Below are 14,661 nucleotides of genomic sequence, written 5' to 3'. Positions count from 1 at the left end.
GACTCGAACATTGACTGTACATGTGTTCGCTGAACACACAACTGGTACGGGCATTGGGCGGGCTGATCGCCTACCGCGCCCCATAATGCACTGCGCCATGACTGCATTGTGATTGGTCAAAGCAATGCACCCGACCACAGGTCAGGTGCAATGCTTTGGTCAGTCACAGCAGAGGATGCAATCACAAGGGGGCAGGGTGAACCCCGCCCCCTTGTGACATCATCACAATATTTAAGAACTGTCTTTGCGGCGCAGCTGTCAGATGGCCGGGAACCAGCGTCACAAGAGGAGCAAGTTTTTTTTGTTTCTTTGGGGCGGCGGCGGCGGGGCATCGTGATTGGCGTTGGATCTACTTCGGGGGACTTTTTTAAAATTTTTATATTTAATAAAGGACTTGTCAGAGACCCTCTACTGTCATTTTTTCACTACACTTTTTTGGGTAGCATTACCATGTACCCCATACTCATTCACATGGGGGGCTGGGATGTGGAGGCCCCCTTGTTAAGGGGGGGCTTCCAGATTCCGATAAGCCCCCGCCCGCAGACCCCCACAACTACAGCCCAGGGTTGTGGGGAAGAAACCCTTGTCCCCATCAACATGGTGATAAGGTGCTCTGGCCCCAAAGCACCCCCCCTCATGTTGAGGGCATGAATACCCGCTATCAGTGCTGTATACATGTCATATCCTTCCAGCGCAGTCCAGGATAGAACACGCATGTAGTCATGTGTAAAGTGCTTTTTGTCTTCTGCTGGTTCCCTGCATCTTCTGTTGCTACGGTAACAACACGGACACATCCATGGGGACCATTATTTGGGCCAGAAACCTCGGATGAGATACAATGCGAAGATCACTACGATCCTTTCCTTCTCCTTTCACTCTCTCTTCCTCTTCTTCCTTCCTGTTTGTTCCCTTCTGTTCCTTCTCTTCTATTGGACTGTGTTCTTTTTTTGTGTCTCTTTCCTTCCTTGTCATCTTTTCTCTTTTTCATGCCTTTCATTTTCCTTTTTCTTCTTCCCTTTCCTTTCCTTCCTTCCTTCTCTTCTTTTCCCTTCCTTCCGTCCTTCTTTCCTCACTTCTATTTCCTCTTCTTTCCTTTCTTTTCCTTTCCTTCCCTTTCCCCTTTCCCCTTTCTCCTTTAATTTTCTCTTCTTTACTTTCCTTTCTCATTTTCTTTCACCTTTCCCTTCTTCTCCTTTTTCCTTTCCTTTAACTTTGCCTTTTACTTTTCTTTTCCCCTTTCCTTTCCCTTTTCCTTTCCTTTTCTCTCTTTTCCTTTCCCTTTCATTTTCCGTTTCCTTTCCCCATTCCCTTCCTCACCTTTCCTTTTCCCTTTCCTTTCATTTCTCTTTCCCCTTTCCCTTCCTTTCCATTTTCCTTTCCTTTCATTTCCTTTCCTTTCCCCTTTCCTTTTAACTTTCCTTTCCCCTTTCCTTTCCCCTTTCCTTTCCTTTTTTCTCCTTTCCCCTTTCCCTTCCTTTTCCTTTCCCCTTTCCTTTCCTTTTTTCTCCTTTCCCTTCCTCTTCTTTCCTTTTTCCTTTCCCTTTGTCTTTTCCTTTCCTCTTTCCCTTCTGCTCCTTTTCTTTTCCTTTCCTTTCCTTTCCTTTCCCCTTTCCTTTCCCTTTTTATTTTCCTTTTCTCTCTTTTCCTTTCCCCTTTCCTTTCCATTTTTCTCCTTTCCCTTCCTCTTCTTTCCTTTCCCTTTGTCTTTTCCTTTCCTTTCCCCTTTCCTGTCCTTTTCCCTTTTCCTTTCCCTTTCCCTTTCCTCCTTTCCTTTATAACCCCCCCCCCTCTTCTATCTCTCACTCTCTCTTTCTCCCTTTTCTCTCTCTGTTTCATTCTTTCTTTCCTTCCTTCATCTTTATCCATCATTTCTTTTTAGTACTCTTGCCACAAAAGTTGTGTCTTTTTTCCCCAGTAATGATGCGAGTTGATTTTTGTAGATTTATGTAAAGTGGGATTTTTAAACAATTCCGGAATGTACAGCCAACCTTGTTATATATTAGTTAGGATGGAGTTGGGAAGTTTTGGGACGGAAGTCGGCGTTTAGTGCCATCGGAGGGTCTAGTGGAGAGATTCCAGGTACAAAGGTTGTCCCCAGAGCAGGAAGTGAGTGGAAATCCCAAGGCTGACCATACACTGGGGGGTGATGAAATTTGCTGAGTGGGTGTCCCTGCCGACTTCAGTCCATTCAACAAAAGTTGTTGGACATTTGATGAAGAAGTTTGCTGAACAATCTTCAGGTGACTGAATGCAGCTGCTGCTCGGCTGGCTGGACCGGCTGTCAAGATACAATAGCTGTGATGGGAGATATTGACGTATGGCGCGGGTGGAGGAATCTGTACGGCCGACTTACAGCAACACAGACAGGAGGGTAATACTGGAACCTCGGGCAGCTTTTTATTGTCTGTCCCCTGTTGCAGATTTCCCCTCACATCCTCCCTGGGTCATAGTAATACCCCCCTGGGGTTCTCACTTCTCCCCCTTCCATCCAAAACTAAAGAGCAGAAATATTTATTGATACACTTAATTCATTCCATCCTAAAGGCTCCAAGCACACTGGGGGGGGGGGGGAGGGTTTAATAACGCCGGTAACTTTGGCTGTGTATAGTCACGTTAAAAACCCGAGTTTTTTAGTGTTTATTAAAGTTTTTGCATTAGCATTTTGCTGCGTTTTTTCACTTTTATTTGGTCAAAAACACATCCAAAAATTCCGGTTTGCATTAATTTACCGCATTTTACTGCGTTTTCCATTCAGCGTTAGAGTTTTAAGTCCGTTTTTACAGCGGCTGTTTTTGGCTTTTGATGTTTTTTCAACAGCCAGTGAACCCCCCAGCATGTTCTCCTATGTATGTGGGGTCCGGGGAGAGCGGATATAGTGAATGCGGGGTCCGGGGAGAGCGGATATAGTGAATGCGGGGTCCGGGGAGAGCGGATATAGTGAATGAGGGGTCTGGGGAGAGCGGATATAGTGAATGCGGGGTCGGGGAGAGCAGATATAGTGAATGCGGGGTCCGGGGAGAGTGGATATAGTGAATGCGGGGTCCAGGGAGAGCGGATATAGTGAATGCGGGGTCCAGGGAGAGCGGATATAGTGAATGCGGGGTCCGGGGAGAGCGGATATAGTGAATGAGGGGTCTGGGGAGAGGGGATATAGTGAATGCAGGGTCTGGGGAGAGCGGATCTAGTGAATGCGGGGTCCGGGGAGAGCGGATATAGTGAATGTGGGGTCCAGGGAGAGTGGATATAGGGAATGCGGGGTCCGGGGAGAGCGGATATAGGGAATGCGGGGTCCAGGAAGACCAGATATAGTGAATGTGGGGTCCGGGGAGACCGGATATAGTGAATGCGGGGTCCGGGGAGACCGTATATAGTGAATGCGGGGTCTGGAGAGAACGGATATAGTGAATGTGGGGTCCAGGGAGAGCGAATATAATGAATGAAGGGTCCGAGGTTTAGTAACACTTTAATAATAATTCCACTGTTCAGTAATATCGGATTTATTCCTCTGGATCTATTTCAGCTTCACACTTCACTGTCTTCATAATGATCAATTAGCCGTACATTTTATTTCCTTTTTTTATGTAGATTGTTGAGAATTCAGTATAATTGTCGCGTGTTTAAAAAGTAACGTAAAACCAGCAATTAAAACTCCGGGTTTATTCATTGTGCCTAATCGTAGCAATGAATTAGGTGAGGGAGTTGGTAATTGCGCAGCATGTAAACAGTCATTTGGGGCTTTTGTTCATTTCTGTTTCATTGGATTTAAAGGAAAACTCCGCAGTCCCCGTCTTTTCAAAGTCTCTTTATAATTTGCAAAGAATTTGCTGCTTTTGGTGACGCAGCATCAGAGGCGCAAGGTACCGGTGTGGGTGCTGGGCCGGGTCCCCGCACCCATTGCTGTACCATATTGTGTTATAAAATAAGAAGAGAAAGGGGCGCACAAGCCTTACGCATTACCTCTATCGAATCTTCAATCATAAAACGTAGCAGATATGTACTCACAAACATCAAATGTACGCAGGAATATCGTGACCGACAATAGTCCACGGTCTGAAATGGTGCATGAGTTCCACAAGCAAGCTTGAAAATGCTGACGCGTTCCGAGGGGCGATCCCCTCTTCCTCAGAGCCTATTCATAATGCTGCGCAATCACCCCTTATATAACATCATTTGACTCTGGCCCTAGTGCCTGTTAATGGGCTCCTCCCATTTGCCAGTGGGAGCCCAAATGGGAGGAGCCCATTTACAGGCACTGAGGCTAGAGTCAAATGATTCCTTTATTTTCAATTCTATTATGTTTTATGCTTTTCTATTCTTTTTTATATTGGCTAGATGAAGATGGCTATATTCTTTCCATTGTATTCTATTCTAATGTATTCTATTTTTTTCTATTCTTTTATTTTCTATTCTGTTATTTTCTATTCTATTTTATTCTTTTCAAAATTTGAATTTTGAAAAACAGCTCTATTCTAACACTGATACACATGGGTCTTTGAAGGAAATCGGCAATAGTCAGCAATATGTTTACATTTCAAATTCGTCTAGAATTCAATTAGGATTCAGATCATTTGTTATTTCAGACTAAACTTCGTTACGTTATTTTGGATTCTTTTAAATTCGTTACTATTGTTATTGGGAAATTCGGATACATCTGAATCTTTCAATAATGAAATTTTGTCCGAATTTCGATTTGGAACGAAACGAACCGTCGCAAATGTCTATTTTCTATTTCTATTTCTAATTATTGAAAAGCATTTTGACCAGCACAGAAAGTCGTCTAGTAAGATTTGGGTTTCTTTTGCCCCATTCACATGTACTTTGACTGCTATGTTTTTTGTTTTTTTATATATTTTATATATGTGTGATTACAATTTATATTAATTGATGGCTGTATATAAAAAGTGCGATCTCAATGGCAATCAGCAATCTATCCTGACCCCAGCGTATCACAATGCAGCGTGCGGCCTTATTGACCTGTAGGGTGGCGGGTGAGGCTTGCTGAAGCTTTGACGCTCAGCATAGTTTTAGTGCCGGTCCTGTGCTGACCACACCTCCATATTTTTTTTTTCTCTGACACCCTTCTTGCTCTCTATTGCCCCCCACAGGATGTGGCAAGACCTACACTATGCTGGGCACAGACCGAGAGCCGGGGATATACATAAGGACCCTGAATGACCTCTTCAAAGCCATCGAGGAGACCAGTGATGATATGGAGTACGAGGTCATCATGTCTTATTTAGAGGTAAAGAAAACGCCATGATCGGCCATGATTGGCTGTTACAATATCTTTCTTGGGTATTTCCTTTCCCTGATACACCAGGGGTATTTCTCAGCGGGAACATGGGGGGAACTCTGAATGTATGTAATGGCAAGGGGTGCTGGGGTGCGCTGGAGGTCTGTCGATGCCGGTTGCTGCTGGACCTGTTTTCGCTGGTGGGGGTATGTTTTTGCATGGGGGGCGATTGTTGCTGGGTAGGTCCGATGTTGCTGGGAAGGATCTATTGTTGAGGGAGAAGTCTATTATTGCTGCTGGGTGGTATTTTGTTGTGGGGGGGCTGCTGTTGCTGGGATGGGGTCTATTGTTGCTCACTGCAGGGGGGTCTATTTTACTGTCTTTCTTATCATGAACGAATTCCATATAAATTATTTAATAGCACAAAATGATACTTGGTTCTGTATTCTCTAAAAGGACAGTACTGGGAGGTGGGTAGGGGGGAACTAAGAGACAGTGTTCAGAGGTGGGTAGGGGGTGGAACTAAGAGACAGCGTTCAGAGGTGGGTAGGCGGTGGAACCAAGGGACAGTGCTCAGAGGTGGGTAGGGGGTGGAACCAAGAGACAGTTCTCAGAGGTGGGTAGGGGGTGGAACCAAGGAACAGTGTTCAGAGGTGGGTAGGGGGTGGAACTAAGACACAGTGCTCAAAAGTGGATAGGGGTGGAACAAGGGACAGTGTTTAGAGGTGGGTAGGGGGTGGAACTAAGACACAGTGCTCAGAGGTGGGTAGGGGGTGGAACTAAGACACAGTGCTCAGAGGTGGGTAGGGGGTGGAACTAAGACACAGTGCTCAGAGGTGGATAGGGGGTGGAACTAAGACACAGTGCTCAGAGGTGGGTAGGGGGTACAATCAACGGACAGTGTTCAGAGGTGTCTAGGGGGTGGAACCAAGGGACATTGTTCGGAGGTGGGTAGGGGGTGGAACCAAGGGACATTGTTCGGAGGTGGGTAGGGGGTGGAACCAAGGTACATTGTTCAGAGGTGGGTAGGGGGTGGAACCAAGGGACGATGCTCAGAGGTTCCAACAACATTCTTGCCCCCCCCCCCCCCCCCCGCATTTCTGTCAGATAACACACCACTTCACCCAAAAAATTGTTGCCATTCACATTTCAGCATTCTCGTGTTTATTTCTTTAGTTTTGTATTGGTATGACACAAAAAAGTAGAGAAACAAAAGAGACAAATCTGACTCATTCCACGCAAAATGCCAAAAATAATTAATAATAATTGCACTCCAAGTTTGTGATGTTGGGGAAAGGAACCCTTCCAATCTGAGGGACCTGGAGTAGTTGGGGAAAGGAACCCTTCCAATCTGAGGGACCCGGAGCACTTGGTGGAAGAAGAGCGATTCAAATTCCAGGAGAGAGGTGGAAGAAGCTCATTGATGGTTCCAGAAAGCCATTGATTGCACATTTGTGGAGTGGCACTAATCATTTTGATTGGGCCGCTCTCTGCTCCAAAAACAAGCCGAAGAAGTTCATGTTCTATATTTTGGCACCGAGCCAGGTGCCTTTGGTGTCGTGCAAGAATTGCGGCAAAAATTGTTCCTCGTTTGTGCGTATCACATTTTGCCCCCATTCTGGAATCACAAGCAGAATCGTGCGTTTCTGCCTGCGATTCCAATGGGCTCAAAGGTAAATGGGGCCTAAGGAAGTACTGACCCACACTGTATTGACTTTTCTTTGCTTCATACATACTTTGGATATGTTTTGGTACATTGGATAAAATTTGGTACATTGGATATGTTTTGATACGTTGGATACAATTTGATACGTTGGATATGTTTTGATACATTGGATACAATTTGGTACATTGGATATGTTTTGATACGTTGGATATGTTTTGATACATTGGATACAATTTGGTACATTGGATATGTTTTGATACGTTGGATAGATTTTTTCATGTGGAGGAAGTTGGATACGTTGTTATTGAAATGGTCTACAGGTGGATATAACTGCTTTAAGGAAGAACTGGCCGACGCCATATTGACTTTTACCGCTTTGCCAACCCCTAGTTGTATGTTGTGATTTGGACACCCTCCAATGGAGCTCCCCTTTAACCATCCGGCTCTTGCGACACCCAGTGATGGGTACATTGTATTCGGCTGAAAGCTCTTCATCAGAAGGACACGCTGTACCTATACCGCGATCCTCGGATCGAATTTATCTTGATAAGCACACGCCTATAGCTTGCCTGCTCCCGAGTCCCTTCTGCCAGCTCTCCTCTTGTTTCTCCAGAAGACCTGATAACATTTACAATTCGCTTGGCCGCAACATCCTGGCGAGCGGGGCAGATAATCGCCATGGCGACGGCTGGAGTCAGGCTTTGCGTCCGTATCTCTTCTGTTACGCCCGTCATCGTTGGTTCTTTATGGTCTGTGCAATATTTGCTCACGACGCGCTCTGGAGCAACCGAGCCGGAAAACAGGGACCTGGGACAAGAAATCAGTGTAAAATGAGAATGGAAGTAAACACGTCAGGTCGTGTTACCGCCGCGCCGATGCCACTTACCTATTCTGTGCCGTCAGAGTGTCCCCGGCCAGGATACAGAATCCCTCAAACACTGATCCCATTCCGCAGATAAAGGGACGACTTTTTCTTTTTTAAAGGACAAGCAGCTGTTCAAGTGAACCTGTATTAATAGATGGAAAAAACATGGCTCTGGAGCTGCCAACCACATCACGTTGTTTTCATCCCATCCTTTACATCCCGTCCTCCACATCCCATCCTCCACATCCCGTCCTCCACATCCCGTCCTCCACATCCCATCCTCCTCATGCTGTCCTCTTCATCCCATCCTCCTCGTCCCATCCTCCACGTCCCGTCCTCCACGTCCCGTCCTCCACGTCCCGTCCTCCACGTCCCGTCCTCCACGTCCCGTCCTCCACGTCCCGTCCTTTTCATCCCATCCTCCACATCCCATCCTCCTCATCCCGTCCTCTTCATCCTGTCGTCCTCATCCCATCCTCCACATCCCATCCTTTTAATCCCATCCTCCACATCCCGTCCTCCTCATTCCGTTTTCCTCATCCCCTCCTGTTCATCCCTTCCTCTTCATCCTGCTCTCTTCATCATTTCCTCCTCATCCCATCCTCATCACCATGTCCTCCTCATCCCATCCTCTTCATCCCATCCTCTTCATCATGTCCTCCTGATCCCATCCTACCCATCATGTCCTCTTCATCCCGTCCTCTTCATCCTGTCCTCTTCATCCCGTCCTCTTCATCCCGTCCACTTTATCCCGTCCACTTCATCCCGTCCTCTTCATCCCGTCCTCTTCATCATATCCTCCTCATCCTCTTCATCCCGTCCTGTTCATCATGTCCTCCTCTTCCTGTCCTCTTCACCCCATACTCTTCATCCTTTCTTCTTCATCCCATTCTCATCGTCATGTTCTCCTCATCCCGTCCTCTTCATCATGTCATCCTCATCCTGTCCTCTTCATCATGTCCTCCTCATCCCATCCTCCTGATCCCATCATCTTATCCTCTTCATCCCGTACTCTTCATCCCGTACTCTTCATCCCGTACTCTTCATCCCGTACTCTTCATCCCGCCCTCTTCATCATGTCCTCCTCACCCTGTTCTCTTCATCATATCCTCCTCATCCTGTTCTCTTCATCCTGTCCTCTTCATCCCGTCCTCTTCATCCCGTCCTCTTCATCCCGTCCTCTTCATCTCATCCTCTTCATCATGTCTTCTTCATCCCCTACTTTTCATTCCATCCTCTTCATCCCGTCTTCTCATACTGTCCTCTTCATCCCGTCCTCTTCATCCCATCCTCTTCATCATCTTGTCCTCCTCATCTCATCCTCTTCATGTCATCCTCTTCATCCCCTCCTTCTCATCCCGTCCTCTTCCTCATCCTGTCCTCCTCATACCTTCCTCTTCATTCTGTCCTCTTCCTCCTGTAATCCTGTACTCCTCATCCCATTCTCCTCACCCTGTCCTCCTCTTCTTGTCCTCCTCATCCTGTTCTCCTCATCCCATCCTGCTATTCTGGTCCATCTTATCCCATCTTGCCCATCTTCTTTTCCTGAACTGGTTCCTCACCCAATTCTCCTCATCCCGTCCTCCTCATCCCGTCCTCCTCATCCCGTCCTCCTCTTCCTGTCCTCCTCATCCTGTCCTCCTCATCCCGTCCTCCTCTTCCCGTCCTCCTCATCCAGTCCTCATCCCGTCCTCCTCTTCCCGTCCTCCTTATCTAGTCCTCCTCATCCCATCCTGCTATTCCAATCCCACTCATCCCATCCTCCTCATCTGGTTTTCCTCGTCCGTTGTTCTCATCCCTGAAGGGTGTTGTATATAGTTGCCCGAAAACATCACAGCACTTTGCCTCAGTTCTCCTCTCAAACGTCCTGATGTAAGCAGTGGGCGGACTCTAGGGAAGAGTTATGCAAATATCAAAATGCCTAGATTGGTGGAAGTCAGTCTGGAGGAGTGGTCAGCCTGGAGGAGTGGGCATTCCTAGGCAGGCAGTATTTGCATACAGACCACCCTAGCAGGGGCGGACTGACAACTCATGGGGCCCCCGGGCAATAGGGGATCATGGGGCCCCTGTGTCCTTGCCCAAACTCAAAGAAGCCTATGAAAAAGGTACAGGGGCATCTCATGGGGCCCCCTACTGACCCCAGGCCCTCGGGCAGTGCCCGAGTTTCCAAATGGTCAGTCCGCCGCTGCACCCTAGGTACATGGGATCCTGAACCTCCATGGTTGAAAGAACTGAAATCCAATGAATGAAAAGGGTGGAGAAAGGGACAGTCAGGCTGGGGAGGAAAGGTCTAGATGATGCTGGACATCCTCCAGCCAGGAAATGGGGAGGAGCTCTATCTGACTTGCTGCAGCTTCTAATGCAGATTGTGAGAAGCTCCCGGTGACATCACAGTAAGCTGTTTCAAGACTGAAGGGAAGACTGGAGCTCACCTTGAACTCTGAACACCATCATTGGAATATCCAGGAGCCGCTTTCCTCACCTTGGGGGCAGTTCAGTGTTTGTCTTTATACATCTAAATATTCGGCTTTAGTTGTGTTGGATAGTTATGACTCCTGATGCCTTCACTTCTCTTCTATGTACAGATCTACAATGAAATGATCCGGGACCTACTGAACCCATCACTGGGCTACCTGGACCTGCGAGAGGACTCAAAGGGTGTAATCCAAGTAGCCGGAATTACAGAGGTGTCCACCATCAACGCTAAAGAGGTAAAATATTACACATCAGCCTCAAACTTTACCCCAAAGGAACTCTTGAAGTCATTTTCAGGTCTCGGGGAACCTTACTAACAGATTCATTGATGATCAGTAAAGAAATGCTCCTTACATTGGGGGTCGGTGGGAAGAATGTCCCTTACATTGGGGGTCAGTGGGAAGAATGTCCCTTACATTGGGGTCAGTGGGAAGAATGTCCCTTACATTGGGGATCAGTGGGAAGAATGTCCCTTACATTGGGGTCAGTGGGAAGAATGTCCCTTACATTGGGGGTCAGTGGGAAGAATGTCCCTTACATTGGGGGTCAGTGGGAAGAATGTCCCTTACATTGGGGGTCAGTGGGGAGAATGTCCCTTACATTGGTGGTCAGTGGGAAGAATGTCCCTTACATTGGTGGTCAGTGGGAAGAATGTCCCTTACATTGGGGGTCAGTGGGAAGAATGTCCCTTACATTGGTGATCAGTGGGAAGAATGTCCCTTACATTGGGGGGTCAGTGGGAGGAATGTCCCTTACATTGGGGATCAGTGGGAAGAATATCCCTTACATTGGGGGTCAGTGGGAAGAATGTCCCTTACATTGGGGGTCAGTGGGAAGAATGTCCCTTACATTGGGGGTCAGTGGGAAGAATGTCCCTTACATTGGGGGTCAGTGGGAAGAATGTCCCTTACATTGGTGATCAGTGGGAAGAATGTCCCTTACATTGGGGATCAGTGGGAAGAATGTCCCTTACATTGGTGGTCAGTGGGAAGAATGTCCCTTACATTGGGGGTCAGTGGGAAGAATGTCCCTTACATTGGAGGTCAGTGGGAAGAATGTCCCTTACATTGGTGGTCAGTGGGAAGAATGTCCCTTACATTGGGGGTCGGTGGGAAGAATGTCCCTTACATTGGGGGTCAGTGGGAAGAATGTCCCTTACATTGGTGGTCGGTGGGAAGAATGTCCCTTACATTGGTGGTCAGTGGGAAGAATGTCCCTTACATTGGGGGTCAGTGGGAAGAATGTCCCTTACATTGGGGGTCAGTGGGAAGAATGTCCCTTACATTGGGGGTCAGTGGGAAGAATGTCCCTGACATTGGTGATCAGTGGGAAGAATGTCCCTTACATTGGGGGTCAGTGGGAAGAATGTCCCTTACATTGGGGGTCAGTGGGAAGAATGTCCCTTACATTGGGGGTCAGTGGGAAGAATGTCCCTTACATTGGGGGTCAGTGGGAAGAATGTCCCTTACATTGGGGGGTCAGTGGGAAGAATGCTCCTTACATTGGGGGGTCAGTGGGAAGAATGTCCCTTACATTGGGGGTCAGTGGGAAGAATGTCCCTTACATTGGGGGTCAGTGGGAAGAATGTCCCTTACATTGGGGGTCAGTGGGAAGAATGTCCCTTACATTGGGGGTCAGTGGGAAGAATGTCCCTTACATTGGAGGTCAGTGGGAAGAATGTCCCTTACATTGGTGGTCAGTGGGAAGAATGTCCCTTACATTGGGGGTCGGTGGGAAGAATGTCCCTTACATTGGGGGTCAGTGGGAAGAATGTCCCTTACATTGGTGGTCGGTGGGAAGAATGTCCCTTACATTGGTGGTCAGTGGGAAGAATGTCCCTTACATTGGGGGTCAGTGGGAAGAATGTCCCTTACATTGGGGGTCAGTGGGAAGAATGTCCCTTACATTGGGGGTCAGTGGGAAGAATGTCCCTGACATTGGTGATCAGTGGGAAGAATGTCCCTTACATTGGGGGTCAGTGGGAAGAATGTCCCTTACATTGGGGGTCAGTGGGAAGAATGTCCCTTACATTGGGGGTCAGTGGGAAGAATGTCCCTTACATTGGGGGTCAGTGGGAAGAATGTCCCTTACATTGGGGGGTCAGTGGGAAGAATGCTCCTTACATTGGGGGGTCAGTGGGAAGAATGTCCCTTACATTGGGGGTCAGTGGGAAGAATGTCCCTTACATTGGGGGTCAGTGGGAAGAATGTCCCTTACATTGGGGGTCAGTGGGAAGAATGTCCCTTACATTGGGGGTCAGTGGGAAGAATGTCCCTTACATTGGGGGTCAGTGGGAAGAATGTCCCTTACATTGGGGGTCAGTGGGAAGAATGTCCCTTACATTGGTGGTGCAATCTCTGCAGACAGCTAACAAAGATGTCCGCCTGCTGGCTCTGCCAAGTGCCGTTGCCCCTGATATTATGGTGTTAAATGTGGAATTTAATCTTCCAAAGTCGGAAATGTCTGGAGGACCTCTGGCTGAGAATGGCTGATCTACGAGTGACATTGTAATCGCGGTTGGACAAGTTCTGACCTTTCCTCTTCTCATAGATCATGCAGCTGCTGATGAAAGGGAACAAGCAGAGGACCCAGGAACCTACGGCAGCCAATAAAACCTCATCGCGGTCACATGCCATCCTCCAAGTCACCGTGAGACAGAAAAGTCGCATCAAGAACATCACTCAGGAGGTGCGAATGGGAAGACTGTTCATGATAGACCTGGCCGGGTCAGAGAGGGCTTCCCAGGTACTGCAGTGTTCATATTATTTTTGTTCTTTTTCTTTTTTTTTTTTGTTTGTTTGGGTTGTAATGTAGCCAGTGGAGAAGAGTGTGATTACTTTTGGCTCTTCTGGGTCTTGTTGGGTTCAGCTCAACTACTTCTCCATCTTCTAGTGACTTCTAGAATGTAGTGGGCTAGACCTGCAGAATCATACAGCCTCAGCCAATTCCTCGGGGGAGGGGAGACAATGACTGGCTGGGGCCTGGAATAGGAGGGTTCTGGTCCTGGAGGAGAAGATCCAGCCTGATGCCCTTCTGGGCAGTGTAGCTGAAGTCTGTAGGAGTTCATTGAGGTCCCAGGTCAGGGAGAGCTGAAGGGCCTGTGTCTAGAGTAAGTCCGTTCAGAGTCAGCCCGTTGGGGATTTGGCCTGGAGGCTCATGGTACAGGTATCTGGCTGGCAGTACAGGGAGAGGTTCATCCAGCACCCAGGGCAAGGATGTAGAACTGTACCCCCTCCCCCACTGATAATACATATTGTAGAATGGGTGTACCACCCTGTGCTCATTCTCTGCCTACTTGCTCTGCTGTGCCCAGGGCAGCTGCCCCTCCTGCCCACCCCTTGTCCCATCATTGGTGTCAGTGGGAGGAATAGTGCCCCATCATTGGTGTCAGTGGGAGGAATAGTGCCCCATCATTGGTGTCAGTGGGAGGAATAGTGCCCCATCATTGGTGTCAGTGGGAGGAATAGTGCCCCATCATTGGTGTCAGTGGGAGGAATAGTGTCCCCATCATTGGTGTCAGTGGGAGGAATAGTGTCCCATCATGGGTGTCAGTGGGAGGAATAGTGTCCCCATCATTGGTGTCAGTGGGAGGAATAGTGTCCCATTACTGGTGTTAGTGGGAGGAATAGTGCCCCGTCATTGGTATCAGTGGGAGGAATAGTGCCCCATCATTGGTGTCAGTGGGAGGAATAGTGCCCCATCATTGGTGTCAGTGGGAGGAATAGTGTCCCATCATTGGTGTCAGTGGGAGGAATAGTGCCCCATCATTGGTATCAGTGGGAGGAATAGTGCCCCATCATTGGTATCAGTGGGAGGAATAGTGTCCCATCATTGGTGTCAGTGGGAGGAATAGTGTCCCATCATTGGTGTCAGTGGGAAGAATAGTGCCCCATCATTGGTGTCAGTGGAGGAATAGTGCCCCATCATTGGTGTCAGTGGGAGGAATAGTGCCCCATCATTGGTGTTAGTGGGAGGAATAGTGCCCCATCATTGGTGTCAGTGGGAGGAATAGTGTCCCATTATTGGCGTCAGTGGGAGGAATAGTGACTCATCATTGGTGTCAGTGGGAGGAATAGTGCCCCATCATTGGCGTCAGTGGGAGGAATAGTGCCCCATCATTGGTGTCAGTGGGAGGAATAGTGCCCCATCATTGGTATCAGGGGGAGGAATAGTGCCCCATCATTGGTGTCAGTGGGAGGAATAGTGCCCCATCATTGGTATCAGTGGGAGGAATAGTGCCCCATCATTGGTGTCAGTGGGAGGAATAGTGCCCCATCATTGGTATCAGTGGGAGGAATAGTGCCCCATCGTTGGTGTCAGTGGGAGGAATAGTGCCTCATCGTTGGTGTCAGTGGGAGGAATAGAGCCCCATCATTGGTATCAGTGGAAGGAATAGTGTCCCATCATTGGTGTCAGTGGGAG

General features: G+C 48.2%; 1 protein-coding gene and 1 long non-coding RNA gene across 2 annotated transcripts in view; one reads left to right on the top strand and one right to left on the bottom strand.

Moving 5' to 3' along the window:
• Positions 1-14,661, top strand: part of LOC149434240 (kinesin-like protein KIF19) — a 91,112-nt gene that overhangs the window by 45,025 nt on the left and 31,426 nt on the right. Inside the window, exons 5-7 of the mRNA XM_089663898.1 lie at positions 5,106-5,242; positions 10,350-10,475; positions 12,790-12,984. Coding sequence (XP_089520024.1) covers positions 5,106-5,242; positions 10,350-10,475; positions 12,790-12,984 — 458 coding nt within the window. The remainder of the gene's footprint in view (positions 1-5,105; positions 5,243-10,349; positions 10,476-12,789; positions 12,985-14,661) is intronic.
• LOC149434241 (uncharacterized) lies at positions 6,381-7,991 on the bottom strand. Its single transcript, XR_016308788.1, has 2 exons — positions 7,786-7,991; positions 6,381-7,706 (listed from the first exon to the last, which is right to left on the bottom strand). It is a non-coding gene; the product is annotated as an uncharacterized LOC149434241 (long non-coding RNA).

Source organism: Staurois parvus, unplaced genomic scaffold, assembly GCF_062004578.1.
Source record: "Staurois parvus isolate SC_StPar_1 unplaced genomic scaffold, SC_StPar_1.0 ptg001797l, whole genome shotgun sequence".
Lineage (NCBI taxonomy): Eukaryota > Metazoa > Chordata > Amphibia > Anura > Ranidae > Staurois > Staurois parvus.
The sequence above is the reverse complement of the archived record's forward strand: the minus strand, read 5'-3'. Positions and strand labels throughout refer to the sequence as shown.